The 17,255-nt window shown below is 38.4% G+C and overlaps 1 protein-coding gene across 5 annotated transcripts in view; it reads right to left on the reverse strand.

Moving 5' to 3' along the window:
* LOC133538774 (dynamin-2-like) overlaps positions 1 to 15,908 on the reverse strand; it is a 54,100-nt gene extending 38,192 nt beyond the window's left edge. For 4 of the 5 annotated variants that reach the window (XM_061880550.1, XM_061880549.1, XM_061880548.1 and 1 more), the window contains exons 1-2: positions 15,481 to 15,907; positions 136 to 209 (exon numbers count right to left, since the gene is read on the reverse strand). In XM_061880550.1, coding sequence (XP_061736534.1) covers positions 136 to 209; positions 15,481 to 15,641 — 235 coding nt within the window. In that variant the 5' untranslated portion in view covers positions 15,642 to 15,907. Of the gene's footprint in view, positions 1 to 135; positions 210 to 15,480 lie in introns of all 5 variants that reach the window. The other variant, XM_061880551.1, reaches the window with a different exon arrangement.
* Between the last annotated feature and the right edge of the window lie 1,347 nt (positions 15,909 to 17,255).

Here is a 17,255-nt window from a genome sequence, read left to right on the forward strand (position 1 = left end):
GACAAAAATAAATGTTTTCCATTTTGGAATAAGGTTATAACATAACAAAATGTAGAAAAAGTGACTATTTTTGGGATGCCATGTATTTTTCTAAACGTCAACTAGCACGTTCGTACTGCACATGAAGTAACTTACCTGCTTTATTGTTAACTAGTTGCAGTATGAGAGGACGGCGGGTGACAATGCCAGAGCCTCTGGGCAAAAAGTCTCTGAAGGAGAAACACAACATAAGTTTAACAGTCACTCATAACAAACATGGATAATCACATGAAATGCAATAGTATCTCCAAATGGTAACAACAAGAAATGCGTTTTCTGGATTTTGTCATGCATCCATCCATCCATTTTCTACCGCTTATTCCCTTTTGGGGTCGCGGGGGGCGCTGGCGCCTATCTCAGCTACAATCGGGCGGAAGGCAGGGTACACCCTGGACAAGTCGCCACCTCATCGCAGGGCCAACACAGATAGACAGACAACATTCACACTCACATTCACACACTAGGGCCAATTTAGTGTTGCCAATCAACCTATCCCCAGGTGCATGTCTTTGGAAGTGGGAGGAAGCCGGAGTACCCGGAGGGAACCCACGCATTCACGGGGAGAACATGCAAACTCCACACAGAAAGATCCCGAGCCTGGATTTGAACCCAGGACTGCAGGACCTTCGTATTGTGAGGCAGACGCACTAACCCCTCTTCCACCGTGAAGCCCCGTTGTCATGCATTGCAAGGTAAAAATAGAGAAAATCACAGTTAATAGTGTACACAAAAACGTTTCCAAAGTTTGACTTTTAGCCTTACAAGAGAAAAGGAAACACATATAACTAATTCATTTTATATACATCCTAGTTCATCAGAATGGAAACTCTTGTTCAATAGAACCGTGATTATTTCCAGGTCACTGATGACACATCTCTCTAGGCAATGACACTGTGTTCGTCATTATTACAGCCACACTGGTACACTTTTTTGTGGATTTACAATGATGGTTCAGGACATGTAAATCTACATATACAGTATTTTACATATCAAGAGTATGTGTTTTACCTATACATACTTATAACTGTGTTATTTTTACATCTTGCAATTGAGAGACGGGTATTTTAATGTGAGGGAATGTGCTAACAAACAAAAAAAAAATTAAACCTGAAAGTGTTTCATGCAATATCATGCAATATAACCTATATCTTTCAAATATGTGCATATGTTCCTACAAACGCATAAACAACGCCTGTTATCCACTGCTGACGGAGCAATCAGGAAATTACACAACAATTTCCCATCCTCTTTTCTTAGTAATTCCTGTCACTTCAAACTGTGATTGAATAAAAATGCCAAAACCATTCCTTGACAATAATTGTCTGAAAGATCTGTTAAAATTAGAAACGATGAGAGTAAGGCTCCCAAAATAGCTTAGGATTCAGTTAGAACAATGGAATACATAACCGATCAATCAAGCTGCTTTCTTTTTAAGTAACATGTTAAAAACCATTATAGTTGTTATGTGTAAATGTAAGGTATTTAGTAACCCTACAAAAGTAGGTCACAGAAGTCAAACCAAATATGCTGCTGCAATTTGTGCAACGTGCAAAATGAAAATTTTACATTTTCTTGACTTTTACTGAATATTTTTCCTGAAAAATTTGGAACGAATACCAAATTGACCGTTACAGGGGAACTGCACATTTTTTATTGCTAATCATTCACAATTCTTATGTAAAACAAGACCACATATGTTTTTTTCATGCATTCTAACTCGTAAATAAACGCTTCCAAAAGTCAGTTAACAATGGAGGTAATGGGATTCGCTCTACAGTATTCTCCTATAAAGCGCTCTAAAAAAACATCCAAAAACATCCAAAGTTTAATATACACACTCTAAGTATATATGTAATGTAGTAACAGGCAAATTCATAATAACATGTAATATTTAGATATTTTGGTAATTTTAGGCATATGTCGGCGTATTCATTTCGCAATCACATCAAAACGTTTGCTATTTCCTTCAACAACAAAAAAACACCACTATTCATGCAGACTTAATGAGAGACAACAACGACTACTTTGGAACAAATGATGATCCAGACCTTTATATTTTGTAGCCTGAATATAAGGAGAATGATCTCCAAGTTTTAGAAGCTTTGTGCTAAATAGATCCAGCTTTAATGAAACACTAAGCATAATGCAGCACTATTGGTAAGCGCTAAACAATAAATACAAACTACAGGGCTCCACCTAGACCAGTGGTTCTCAAATGGGGGTACGCGTACCCTGGGGGTACTTGAAGGTATGCCAAGGGGTACGTGAGATTTTTTTTCATCCATCCATCCATCCATTTTCTGCCGCTTATTCCCGTTCGGGGTCGCGGGGGGCGCTGGCGCCTATCTCAGCTACAATCGGGCGGAAGGCGGGGTACACCCTGGACAAGTCGCCACCTCAATATTCTAAAAATGGCAAAAATTCAAAAATCCTCTATAAATATATGTATTGAATAATACTTCAACAAAATATGAATGTAAGTTCATAAACTGTGAAAAGAAATGCAAAAATGCAATATTCAGTGTTGACAGCTAGATTTTTTTTGTGGACATGTTCCATAAATATTGATCTAAAGATTTTTTTTTTTTTTTGTGACGAAATGTTTAGAATTAAGTTCATGAACCCAGATGGATCTCTATTACAATCCCCAAAGAGGGCACTTTAAGTTGATGATTACTTCTATGTGTAGAAATCTTTGTTTATAATTGAATCACTTGTTTATTTTTCAACAAGTTTTTAGTTATTTTTATATCTTTTTTTCCAAATAGTTCAAGAAAGACCACTACAAATGAGCAATATTTTTTACAATTTAATAAATCAGAAACTGATGACATAGTGCTGTATTTTACTTTTTTACCTCTTTTTATAATAACCAAATTAGCTTTGCTCTGATTAGGGGGTACTTCAATTAAAAACATGTTCACAGGGGGTACATCACTGAAAAAAGGTTGAGAACCACTGACCTGGACTGCCAAAATACCTTTGGTGGTGGGGGAGTGGTCAAGGGCGCGGTTATGGGTGTGGTCACCATGACGTCATTGAGTAATTTGCTTTGAGGATATGGTTTTCTTTAAATAGGCTCAAAAAATGTAGATATACATTTAAAAACAAATGTGTTTGGTGGTTGCTAGGAGAACGATACATTTCGTACTGCATTGTGCCGAGTGTGAAATTTGGTGGAGGAAGAATTTCGGTGTGGGGTTGTTTTTCTAACTAAAAGTAGTTCCCTGCTTAGGCTGTTGCCCCCGCGACCCGACCTCGGATAAGCGTAAGATGATGATGATGATGATGGTTGTTTTTCAGAAGTTGGGCTTGGCCTCTTAGTTCCAGTGAAAGGAACTTTTGAATGCTCCAGGATACCAAAACATTTTGGACAATTCCGTGCTTCCAACCTTGTAGAAACAGTTTGGAGCGGGCTTTTCCTTTTCCAACATGACTGTGCACCAGTGCACAAAACAAGGTCCATAAAGACATGGATGACAGAGTCTGGTGTGGGTGAACTTGACTGGCCTGCACAGAGTCCTGACCTGAACCCGATAGAACACCTTTGGGATGAATTAGAACAGAGAAAGAGAGCCAGGCCTTCTCGACCAACATCAGTGTGTGACTTCACCAATGCGCTTTTGGAAAAATGGTGTAAAATTCCTATAAACACTCTCCGCAACCTTGTGGACAGCATTCTCAGAGGACTTGAAGCTGTAATAGCTGCAAAAGGTGGACCAATATCATATTGAACCCTATGGGTTCGGAATGGGATGGCACTTCAAGTTCATATGTGAGTCAATGTAGGTGGCCAAATACTTTTGGATATATAGTGTACATATTAATTCATACTGCAACGACCAGCTGGTGTGTTCGTGTGGTTTGGATTTGACGTCAGTTTTTCCAATTTTTGCAAACATACCATTTGTGCCTGAAAAGTGATTGGCGGGTAATGACAAAATGTTATTGTGTGTGCGGCAGGGAAGCGCGGATTCCCAGAGACAAAAGTGTTTGCACGAGAGGTAAAACCTAATGGAATGGTGCCGTTTGTTATTGTAAGATTAGTGATAAAACTTAAAAATAGCGCCAGACATTGTGTTATTTCTTCTGGGGTTACAAAATATTATACAACTTTAATTTGTTTTCAACTAAAAAAAAAACCAACCTTATTTTCGAGGTGTGGTGCATTACAACGCACAACATTAAAAATTACATCAAAGGGAAACCCTGACCTATGAACTTGATAAAACAATCACTTAATGTACAATGTCTGCTCTTATTAGGATGCTTACTGATGGGGTGTTTATATCTTCCTGTTTAAATTAAGAACTAATCGTAATCATCCTGCAATTAAAAAAATAAAAAAATAAATAAATAAAAGGTGGCCGCAAACAAGCACCTTTTCGAGTCTTTCTCGTCAAAGTTGTCCAACTTCTCCTATATTGGCCACGTAGCTTCCGTATATTACAAATTAGAAATATGCATTGACAAAAAGAAAAACGTATGTGTTTGTGTTTTACATAGGGATTGTGAAAGGTAGGCAAAGTTCCAAAAAAGTGCAGTTTTATTTTAAGGGGGGAGGGATAATAATGAAGTTGACCATGAATTGATTTACGTGGACTCTGACTTAAACAAGTTGAAAAACTTATTCGGGTGTTACCATTTAGTGGTCAATTGTACAGAAGATGTACTGTACTGTGCAATCTACTAATAAAAGTTTCAATCGATCAATCAATCAAAGACAAAAATGCCACACAACAATTTTCATAAAAATCACCCCTTTTTGTCTCAAATTGTATAGTAACACAATTGGTCGACTATTTCTGCCAACCAGGAGTGTGAGGGTGTATCGATATATCGAGCTATTATGATATTAAACATTGCAATACGATTCTTGATATTTCTCGCTTACTTGTGTGCTTTACCGATGTAGTAAAACTTCAACACAATGTAAAGAGGAACATAAGTACTTTTATCCAATCCTTAATTGGTGCTTATTTGCTCTGGTGTGACCTTGGGGGGCATGTTTTTTGTTTTCCTAAATCAGGATATGACAAAGCGTATGTAGCACTTGGCTTCAATGTTACTACAGTAGGAGACAAAAAAACGACCAGTGTGTTGTTTCCTTACTGTTAATAATGATAAAATTCTATGCAGAAGTGTACTTATAACAATTTTATAGACAAATGATAATGTTTATAGTCGTGGTTGGGAGTGGGGTGAGGGGCCAAAATATTTTCTTCTTCCTGGGGGGTGGTGTAACAGAAAATAATTGAGAAGCAGTGTCTTAAAGAGACAGTAACATGCACTTCTGTCCATTGTAAACATGATATATTACACACCATATTTCAATTAATCCCAACACAATTGCTTTAATTATCTTTATCTTTACCCCAAAGGATCTAGACTTCATTTATTTAATAACAAAAATGTAATATAAATATGTATTTTTGTTATGTTCGTACTTGGGAAATTTGATTTACTTGAGGCATATCATGTTTTTTAAACAAGTTTTAAAAAAGTATTAAATATATGAAAATAAAATCCTGGTTTGAGTTATGTTGTATTAAAACTCTACCATTGTTTTTGCATTGTTTCTACTCTGCTTAGCTTAGCTGCGAAATATTTACTATGATTTTTTTTTTTTGTTTCACCTTTATCACACCATTAAAATATTGATAAGAATATTTAGGGAGAGGTACTAAAAGTTGGTTCCATTATGGCAGTGATTCTAAAACTGGTTTGAGTCACTTAATGAAATATTCAAACACAATGTCACTGTTCAAACTGTATGTAATATTACAGTGGACAATAATATTAAATATACTTTTTAAATAAAACCTCTGCCTTGTTTTTGTTGATTATTTAGGCCAGCTAGGCTACTGTACTTTGATGTTGTTCATTATTGAGAGCCATGTGCTTTCTGATGCCAGGGTCCTGGGTGGAAAAAAGTTTGAGAACACCTGCAATAAGGCACTGAAAAAAGTTGCCATCGGTGTCTCATTTTGATGCTAAATTTTGCTAAATAGTTCAGCTACAGGTGGAGTCAACTGTCATGATATATTATGGTTGTTTTCAGCAGATGGAGAGTATCTGCACTTAAAATCTCGTAAAGTCTGCAGAATAAAAATGAGGCAGGAGGACATTTAGTCAAACAAAATAGACAGACAGATGCAGTCCACACTTGCAACACTCTTACTGAAAGTCTTCTCTACTCCCAGGCCAGCTCAAACACAGCACACAAACATTACTGCCCCCTACAGCCCATCTTCTGAATCAAAGCTCAAACCCCCTACACCAGGAGTGGGCATTACGTTGATCGCGATCGACTGGTCGATCTCGGAGGGTATGTCAGTCGATCTCAAGCCAGGCATTAAAAAATATACATAAAAATGAGCAATCATCAATCATACCAAGACTTCACTTTCGTCAGTTGTTTGACATTCTCGGCACCCGAGGATCTTGTGAGATGATGCTGGCTGCTGCGAACTCATATTTAAGAAAAAAATCACTAACAGGGCGGACGCGGAGAAACACATTTTATTTCTAGAGACTCCGTACCTACTGTCAAAACTCTAAAGACCGACTGCACAGTTCCTGTCTTCACCATAAAAGACCTGTTTCATCCTGCCCGTGCTAACAAAATAAGAGTCTCAGAAAGCTAGCGTGCACAAGCTAGCAAGTTACGGAGTTTGATGCCAATGTATTTCTCCCCCGCCCTCAGCGACCGCTTTCTCACTTGCTTGCCCACCCGCACACTCACTGACGTCACTCACCTGCTGCCAGACATTAAAGGGCCACACACATATGCTACTCTCATAACAAAGTGTTTGAAAACGAGTATGCAAGTTGGACAAATGAGATGCCAAATCCAACCACTTTCATGTGGTATTGGACAGAAAGGAGGACTTTTTTTTTTCCTCCATTTGAAAATGCGGACGTTATCAGCACCACTGTCTAATTCCAATCAATGCAAGTCATCAGAATCAAATACACCAACTTATATTCTTGTCTTCATGAAAGAAAGGAATCTATGTGTGTTAAACATGCTTATATTATCATTAAACACCATTAACTTGTTAACAAAAATGTATTTTTCATAAATAAATAAATATAAATTATAAATAGGAATGAGGTAGATCTCCTCGACTTGGTCAATTGAAAAGTAGCTCGCCTGCAGAAAAAGTGTGAGCGCCCCTGCCCTACACAATACAATACAACCGTCACTATACAACTGTGAAATCTAGTGGGTGGGTTTCTGCACTTTTTCTGTATTGCTGCTAGTTTTGCTGTGTTAAGTCACAAAGTGTTGTAGATTTTACTTCATATTTGGGAATTTGTACATTGTATTTATATTGTTGAAGTATTTACTTTACTATATTGTTCAATCCGCATGACATACAACCCTGCGAAACCTCTTGAAACCCTTTTCAAACATTAAAATGGCTAAATGAACTAAAAAAATATTTAAAAAAACTACAGTAGTATTGGCAACAAAAGGAGACCAAACCATTTAGAGTGCGCTGTTAAGTATCATGGCCTGAGGCCGCATTACTATATTGGATTAAAAGAGCGTAGCAGTGACTCTGAAAGTAAAGTGTGAATCAACGATTCAATCGGATTCCGATTACAATCTGGTGACGGTTAAATTTCAGAATTGATTCTCGATACAACACGATTCTCGATTTAAACTGATTTTTCGTGATGTATTATTTGGTATAAGAATTACAATTAAACTTTTTCAACACCGGTTACAGGTTTAAAAAACTTGTTTATCACGGCCATGTCCAGAGCAGATTAACTGTGATAAATGAGTGACGACTGTAAAGTGGCTCTTAAAAAACATAATGTTTTGTTTCTTCTGCCAGTTTGTATATTGTGTGTATGTTTTTTATTAGTTTTTTAAATAAAATGTGTTTGATCATTTTCCTAAAGGAACTCTCCTGAAGGAATCAATAAAGTACTATCTATCTATCTATCTATCTATCTATCTATCTATCTAATTATAACCGTTGCAAATTTTTATCATTGTAAAACTGTAATTGATAAGTAATTGATTACTGTACTTTGATCGGCTCATGGTGCTGTGACACTGCTCATTTGCTGGAGAAGCAGCTAATGACCTGATCGCTAGCAAGCATCTAAGATGCTGATCAGTAGCTGGTCACAAGCGCGCTGACCGCTATCTGGAACAGAGCGTGCTGATTGCTAACTGGCAAAAACTGTAGCACGCTAATCACGAGCTACCTTAATTGCTAACATGAATACAAGACTCACTGGCCTAGTGAGTAGAGTGTCCTCCCTGAGATTGGTAGGTCGTGAGTTCAAATCCCGGCTGAGTCATACCAAAGACTATAAAAATGGGACCCATTACCTCCCGGCTTGGCACTCAGCATTAAGGGTTGGAATTGGGGGTTAAATCACCATAAATGAATCCCGGCGTGGCACCGCTGCTGCCCACTGCTCCCCTCACCTCCCAGGGGCTGATCAAGGGTGATGGGTCAAATGCAGAGAATCATTTCGCCACACCTAGTGTGTGTGTGACAATCATTGGTACTTTAACTTTAACTATAAGACAGTCATTTAAACACTCAAATAACAAACATGGCTCTTAAAAAAATAAAAATGTGTTTCTGCCCATTCGTATATTGTTTGTCATTTTTTTCTTAATAAAGGGGTCATGTTGTGATTTTTTTCTACATTTAAAACACTTTCTTGTGGTCCCCATAACATGCAACGGTGGTTCATTGATAAAATGTTGCATGGATTATATTTTACAGACTGTTTTTAAGGTGCTTATTTGCATGGCTCGACTTCAACTGCGTCTTCTACCTGAAAACTTTGTTGGTAGTTTATAGGCCTTCCATATGGAGTCCACTGACAGCGTAAGTCTGAACTATACGCTACTTTGTATCAGAAATGGCAACGACAGAGGATGCATGTGCATGGACGAGCTAGTCTGCCCCACAACAAGATGATAGTGAAAAAGAAAGAGCTTAGTGACTATGTCAGACTACAATTGCGGACCCACGCAATGACCTATTAGTAAATTTATGCCTTATAAGGATAATCTGTTTGTGTCACGAATGGGAAAAACGTCACCAAATTGGTGGTTTGATTCACGGAAGTACGAAAGAAGGCAAGATTGTTTTATAAATATTGCCGCAATGCCTCCACGGTTTGATTAAACATTTTTGGGTCTTATGCACAAACACCAGCATATAACCCCAATTCTTCACAGTTTGCACTGGCTCCCTGTTCATTTTAGAATTGGTTTTAAAACATTGCTGTTTGTTTTTAAATCTTTACATGGACTGGCACCTCAGTATATCTCGGACCTCATCCAAATTTACACTCCTGCGCGCGCTCTGAGGTCCGAGAGCCAGTTCCAGCTCGTGGTGCCCAAGACCCGACTTAAAACCAGGGGAGACAGGGCCTTCTCTGTGGTCGGCCTTAAGCTCTGGAACACTCTGCTCCTCCATGTTCAAACTGCTTCCACAGTGGAGTGTTTTAAGTCTCGTCTTAAGACCCACTTTTATTCTTTGGCTTTTAACACTACGTGAGTTGTGTGGTCCTCGGTCCTCTGTCCTCTGTTGTCCTCTGTGTTTTTTATACACTTTACATTCTATTTTACTGTTTTAATTGATTTTACCCTTTAAAATTGTTTTTAATCATATTTATTTTTATATTGTTTTTTATATTGGTTTTATATTTATTTATTTTTTATTTTTATTCAGTCATTGGTGGAGCATAATATTGTTTTTTAATATTGTTTTTAACATGGCTGTGCGGCACTTTGGAAAAGTTCTTGTTGTTTAAATGTGCTATATAAATAAAGTGGATTGGATTGATAAATACACAACAGCAGGTTCTGACAGGTAAGAAAGGTTTGTTTTGCATAATAGGGCCCTTTTAATTAAATGTGTTTAAGTACTTTTTGAGCACATTCAACAATACCATGATAATATTGATAACCGTGATAATTTAGGTCACAATAAACGTTATATAAAAAGGGATTCCTAGCCCTAATATTGATATTGACTCAGGCGAGCACATTTTGATAACAACAAAAACATGGTGGGTCCAGGAGTTGATGTTAGCCGTCAAACGGGTTGTCGACGTAAGCTGGTTCCATTGTCGTAGGTTTTTTTGACACACATAAAAAAAATCAGACACCCTTTGTGAAGCTCTGCCAGCTAAAGTGTGTCATACACACATGACAGTGCAGCTGGTGACATCACTGATGACCCCACACATCAGTAAATCAATGGCCCCACTGTCTCCCCCAGGAACCGCTTGGGACCCGCGGACAAAAGGCGACAGGGGAAAAGGAAGCATGGTGGACGTCTGATCCATTGCAACATCATCCAACGGAAAATGTTGAATGTTTATTTGAATAAACTAACACTAACTGCAACCATCGCATGAAATCATCTGCAGTCAGATGATATTCCAACAGTTGCTTTGTTGTTGTTTGCATTCAGGAGGAACTCATTAAGATTCTGTCAGTCTCACTGGAAAAAAAAAAGCACACAAATTCAGCAGTGCTGGCATCCAGACAGACTCTGAGCATTTCTGCACTGAGTCTAATAATCTATTCCTACAGCAAGTACTTAATATTCCTAAGTCATACACTGCTCTACCCCTTATCAAGAGCTGACCTATGTAACGCATGAACAATAAAAGGTGTATTTACAACCTGAAGGCAAGTGCTTTGTTAATGTTTGACAGGTTAGTTTAGGGCAGGGGTGTCCAAACTTTTTCCACAGAGGGCCGCACACGGAAAAATTTAAGCATGCGGGGCCATTTTGATATTTTTCATTTTCAAACCATAACAAAATATATGGATTTTTTTTTTTATCCCAAGGGCTCCTGGGGAGCATAGAGGGTCTCAGTCACTAAAATTTTAAAAATAAGTCAAAATATTTTTATTATTTTTTATTTAATTCTTACAGTAAATCTCTAAAGCTACTTGAGGTTGATTACAAGTAAAAAAAAAAAAAAAAATGTTATGCCTTTTCTGTACGCAGTATTTAGATAGATAGATGGATAGTACTTTATTGATTCCTTCAGGAGAGTTCTTTTATTTAACAATTAAAGCCCTCAAAGATCAATAATGCAGGACACCATTGATTTTAATTATTTATTATTTTTGAGTAATCACAGTGAAAAGTTAAATAAAATCCTACTAAACATATTTGAGATCCGAAAGGTTCCCCACTCATAAAGTGATACATTTTTATTATTATTTTTTTTTTACTTTTAACACTTAAATTTCAAGATCAACTTCCGATATATCTGTCAATTTTAAGTTTGAACTATTATTTTGTTTCTTTTATGCTCTTTTGTCAAACTTTTGATATTTTTATATGGCAACCACACAACATATGCAATATTTTTTCCACATAAAACATTTCAAAGTGATAATTTTTAAGTAAAAATTCATTATAACAGATTTTTGTGTCCTTTTTTTTGAGCAATGGAAAAAAAAGAAAATAAAGACAAAAGGAAAAAAAAAAACTGCCTGCATGGCAGCTTTGTGTCAACATTGCCACTTTTTCTCAGTAGATTTCACCTCATTCGATTTTTTTTAAATGTTTTTTTTTTATTTTTGCAATACTTTCAATTTTACAATTTTTGCAGAATGTATGGCGGGCCGGTAAACGATTAGCTGCGGGCCGCAAATGGCCCCCGGGCCGCACTTTGGACACCCCTGGTTTAGGGTGAACGGAGAAGAATAAAGGGTAACACTTTAGTATGGCGAACACATATTCACCATTAATTAGTTGCTTATTAACATGCAAATTAGTAACATATTGGCTCTTAATTAGTCATTATTAAGTACTTATTCTGCATGGCCTTATTATACAACCAGTAAGCCATTAAGTAAGAGTCTTCCCTCAATAACCTCAGAATTATTGCTTATTAATAACCCTAACCCTGATATGTTCCCCTTAGTGTCCAAATAACTCTAAATTAACTCTTTGTTACTTTAATAAACAACTAATTAATGTTGAATATGTTCCCCATACTAAAGTGTTACCGAATAAAGTAAAGGAGAAGCAATACTATTGCCATTCAAGCAAATATGTTCAAGTTATTTTCCCCTAGCCCAGGGGTGTCCAAACTTTTTCCACTGAGGGCCGCAGACAGAAAAGTCTAAATATGCGGGGCCCATTTTGATATTTTTCCTTTTTAAAAGCAATTCAATAGTTGTTGTTGTTTTTTTACTTGTATGGCTTTCCTCAAGGTTGGTCCCCGGTCTCCGGAAGGGTCTCAGTCGTAAAAATGTTAGAAATAAGTCATAAATTATTATTCTTTTCATTTAACGCTTGAATCTTGAGATCAACTTCAGGTCTGTCTGTCGTTATAACATTTATTTAAATTTTGTTTTTTATGTTTATGGCCTTTATGTCAAAACCCTTATCTATATGGCAAACACAAAAACTATGCAACATTTTCCCCCAAAACATTTCAAAGTGGAATATTTGACGTGAAATAATTGGAACCCTAAATAGGTCAATGATGCATAACAATAAACATTTTTAAAAAAGTGTATTTTTTTACTTTTAACGCTTAAGTCTGTAGATCTCTTGATTATAAGATTTTATAATTTTTTTTCATACTTGTTTGTTTGTTTGATGCCCTTTTTCCATCCATCCATCCATTTTCTACCGCTTATTCCCTTTGGGGTCGCTGGTGCATATCTCAACTACAATCGAGCGGAAGGTAGTTACACCCTGGACAAGTCGCCACCTCATCGCAGGGCCAACACAGATAGACAGACAACACTCACACTCACATTCACACACTAGGGCCAATTTAGTGTTGCCAATCAACCTATCCCCAGGTGCATGTCTTTGGAAGTGGAAGGAAGCCGGAGTACCCGGAGGAAACCCACGCAGTCACGGGGAGGACATGCAAACTCCACACAGAAAGATCCCGAGCCCGGGATTGTACCCTGACTACTCAAGACCTTCGTATTGTGAGGCAGACGCACTAACCCCTGCCCATTTTGTGAAAGAAAACTTTGTTTCGCACAAAATATGCAATATCCATTCATTCATTTTCTGCAGCTTATTCCCTTTGGGGTCGCGGGGGGCGCTGGCGAAGGCGGTGTACACCCTGGACAAGTCGCCACCTCATCGCAGAATATGCAATGTTATCCCCCCAAAATATTTGAAAGTGAAATTGTTCCAGTGAAGTAATTGGAGCCTTCAGCAGGTCAATAACAGTCTGCGTGGCAGCTTTGTGTTATTAGTGTCAACATTGCAACTTTTACTTGTTACATGTGACTGTTTACTCTTTTATTACACTTTTTTTATGTTCAACATTTTTATTATAGTATTTAAGGGCAACATTATCACCAGACCTATGTAAGCGTCAATATATACCTTGATGTTGCAGAAAAAAGACCATATATTTTTTTAACCGATTTCCGAACTCTAAATGGGTGAATTTTGGCGAATTAAACGTCTTTCTATTTATCGCTCTCGGAGCGATGACGTCAGAACGTGACGTCACTTAGGTAATAAAGCCGCCATTTTCTCAAACACATTACAAACACCGGGTCTCAGCTCTGTTATTTTACGTTTTTTCGACTATTTTCTGGAACCTTGGAGACATCATGCCTCGTCGGTGTGTTGTCGGAGGGTGTAACAACACTAACAGGGAGGGATTCAAGTTGCACCACTGGCCCAGAGATGCGAAAGTGGCAAGAAATTGGACGAAATTTGTTCAAAATACGAGGGTGTGGGGAAAGCAGACGAAATGGTCAGTCGTTTGTTCCGCACACTTTACCGACGAAAGCTATGCTACTACAGAGATGGCAAGATTGTGCGGATATCCTGCGACACTCAAAGCAGATGCATTTCCAACGATAAAGTCAAAGAAATCTGCTGCCAGACCCCCATCGAATGTGCCGGAGTGTCTGCACATTTTACCGAAGATGCCAAGGCAGACATGGCACAGAGATGTAAGGATATCCTACAGATGCATTTCCAACGATAAAGTCAACAAAATCACAAAGGTGAGTTTTGTTGATGTTATTGACTTATGTGCTAATCAGACATATTTGGTCACGGCATGACTGCCAGTTAATCGATGCTAAAATGCTTGTAGGAGCCTAAATGCTGTTTAAGTTAATTTACATTTTATGAAAGGTGCTTTATGTTTATTCAGCCAAAAGGGGACTATTTACTTTATTTGTATGATAAGAAAATTTAAATATTGAATGCTTAGAGTAATCATATAAAGCTCACTTTAGTTGTAATTATTACATTTGTCAAAATGATTTGATGACGTAACTGTTTTAAGTGCATATATGGCGGAAGGATCTGTGTGGTAAAGGGGTTTTTGGACGCAAGGTGTTATGGGTAATTGCTGTCAGGTGCGGTGGAATCGAGCCACACAGTTTTTTTTAACTCACTCATACTTATTCTCCTTCATACTTTTTCTAACTCGTACTGCAACAAACTCTCTTTATTTTGTCATTCATTTATTCCCACATCTTGACTGTTTTATGTTTTGAATTATTAAGATCACAAGCAAACCATACAAACCAAGAAGAACGTCTGGAGTTTTGTTTTGTTGTTGCCGCAGCAAGCAAAGTGAATGTGATACTAGAGGAGCGTCAAGCTAAGGTTACTTAAGGAATCTACAATGCTATTTAGGCTAGCTTTATGTACATTTGTAGCTATGTTTGCATCCAGCGTTTCCCTCCACCCACATTTAATGCCAAACAAACACTTACCAATCAACGGATTTAAGTTGATCCAGTGTCACAAGATGCAAAATTTCCCATCGTTTGGTCTGTACATTTTACCGGCGATGCTAAGGCAGACATGGCCGAATAGCGTCAATAGCTATTCGCTCAATAGCTTCAGTTTCTTCTTCAATTTCGTTTTCGCTATCTGCCTCCATGCTCCAACCATCCGTTTCAATACATGCGTAATCTGTTGAATCGCTTAAGCCGCTGAAATCCGAGTCGGAATCCGAGCTAATGTCGCTATATCTTGCAGTGCTATCCACCATGTGTTTGTATTGGCATCACTGGATGACGTCACAGGAAAATGGACGGTGGCTTCACAGATAGCGAAAATCAGGCACTTTAAAGCTTTTTTAGGGATATTCCGGGATGGGTAAAATTTTGAAAAAAAACTTCGAAAAATAACATAAGCCACTGGGAACTGATTTTTAGTGGTTTTAACCCTTCTGAAATTGTGATAATGTTCCCCTTTAACAAATTAGCTGGGGGCCATTTCGGCCCTCGGGCCGCACTTTGGACACATCTGCCCTAAACATGGATATTTACTGCGTAAAAAGCGTAATGAGTGATCGTGAATATCCCGCCTTCAAAATAAAAGAAAACAAACAAAAAAGCGCCCTCTTACGTACAAGCTCAGTTGGAAAGGAGACATTTTACACGATTATTTCATTATTTCGTTAAAAGGTTCCAACCTCCCGACGAAATTCTCCAGAACGGAGCTCTTCCCTGCGCTCTGGCCGCCGACGACCGCTATCTGGGGCAGCTCCAAGTGGCAGCTCTGGCCGATGGAGCTGAAGGCGTCCTGGAGCTTGTTGATGAGGGGGATCAGGTCTTCCATCCCCCGGTTTCCCATGGTGGTTTCCCCGGTCCACCAAGTGGCTCTACAAACGGTCACTTAAAAAAATCAAAAATAAAAAAAAATACAAAAAAGGCCTCCAGTAAAAGTTCCGTATGGCACAGCGGGGGGTTGTTAAAGAGTTGTCAAAGAAGACGCTAACGAGGGTTGACGTTTTTCCGCTGCTGTATGACAATAACGGGGATTATTAAGAGGAATGTTTTTGGTCAAAGTAGCCACATTGAAAACTTCTGTCACCATCCGGTCAGGAGACACCCAGCCTCCGTCAAACCCATAAGCCACGCCCTCTACAAACAATCTGTATTCTTATTGGTCAGTTCAGTCGTCAATCAACCTTCGAATACATTTTTCCCCACCTTTTTTAAAATTAAAATATGAATTGTATTTGTTTTATTGAAAAACACACAAAAAATAAATGGCAAGTACGAAACAACAGGATGAACCGTTGGAATAAATTCGCACCAAACCTTTTAGCAGCTAGTTGTCACGTGACTCAACAGTCTTCCCGCCTCCTTTTTCCTTCAAACTACGCTCAAAAGATGCGAACATGTGATTATAAAAAATACACAAACGCGATTCCGTAAGCATCGGGTGGTAGTGTAAATAAATGCTGAATGGAAGAAAAGACGTTACACAGGTTCACATATGACAGTATTTGATCACATTTCAAACAGCTGTTCACTGTTTCACCACAAGAGGTCAGTAAAATATTTAACAAAGCAAACCATTGCACCCAGTGGTTCTCAACTTTTTTTCCACCAAATATCACCTCATCAATCAATCAATGTTTATTTATATAGCCGTAAATCACAAGTGCCTCAAAGGGCTGCACAAACCACAACGACATCCTCGGTAGGGCCCACATAAGGGCAAGGAAAAACTCACCCCAGTGGGACGTCAAAAATGATGACTATGAGAAACCTTGGAAAGGACCACATATGTGGGCAAATCCCCCATGCCCCCCTCAAAAAACATTTAGGTGGCCAAGTACCAAAGTAATGGCCAACATTAAAGTATGGTAGCGATATAGGCCAAGTATCCATTGAAACAAGGCAGATATTTTATTTAAAGTTAAAGCACCACTGATAGTCACACACACACACACACACACTAGGTTTGGTGAAATTTTCCTCTGCATTTGACCCATCCCCTTGTTCACCCCCCTGGGTGAACAAGGGAATCATTTTGGTGATTTAACGCCCGGGAATCATTTTGGTGATTTAACCCCCAGTTCCAACCCTTGATGCTGAGTGCCAAGCAGAGAGGTAATGGGTCCCATTTGTATAGTCTTTGGTATGACTCGGCCAGGGTTTCAACTCACAACCTAACGATTTTAGGACGAACACTCTAACCACTGAGGCCACTGAGCCAATTAACAAGTATATTTAATATTTTAGGCCCTGTAGCATTACAAGAAAGTGTGATCATAGTACGCCTATACTGGCTCACTTGCACTGGCTTCCCATACACTTGAGATGCGACTTTAAGTCTAGCTCCATCCTATCTTGCTGATTCTATTGTACCATATGTCCCGGCAAGAAAGTTGCGTTCAAAGAACTTTGGCTTATTAGTGATTCCCAGTGCCCAAAAAAAGTCTGCGGGCTATGGAGC

Source organism: Nerophis ophidion, linkage group LG20 (assembly GCF_033978795.1).
Source record: "Nerophis ophidion isolate RoL-2023_Sa linkage group LG20, RoL_Noph_v1.0, whole genome shotgun sequence".
NCBI lineage: Eukaryota > Metazoa > Chordata > Actinopteri > Syngnathiformes > Syngnathidae > Nerophis > Nerophis ophidion.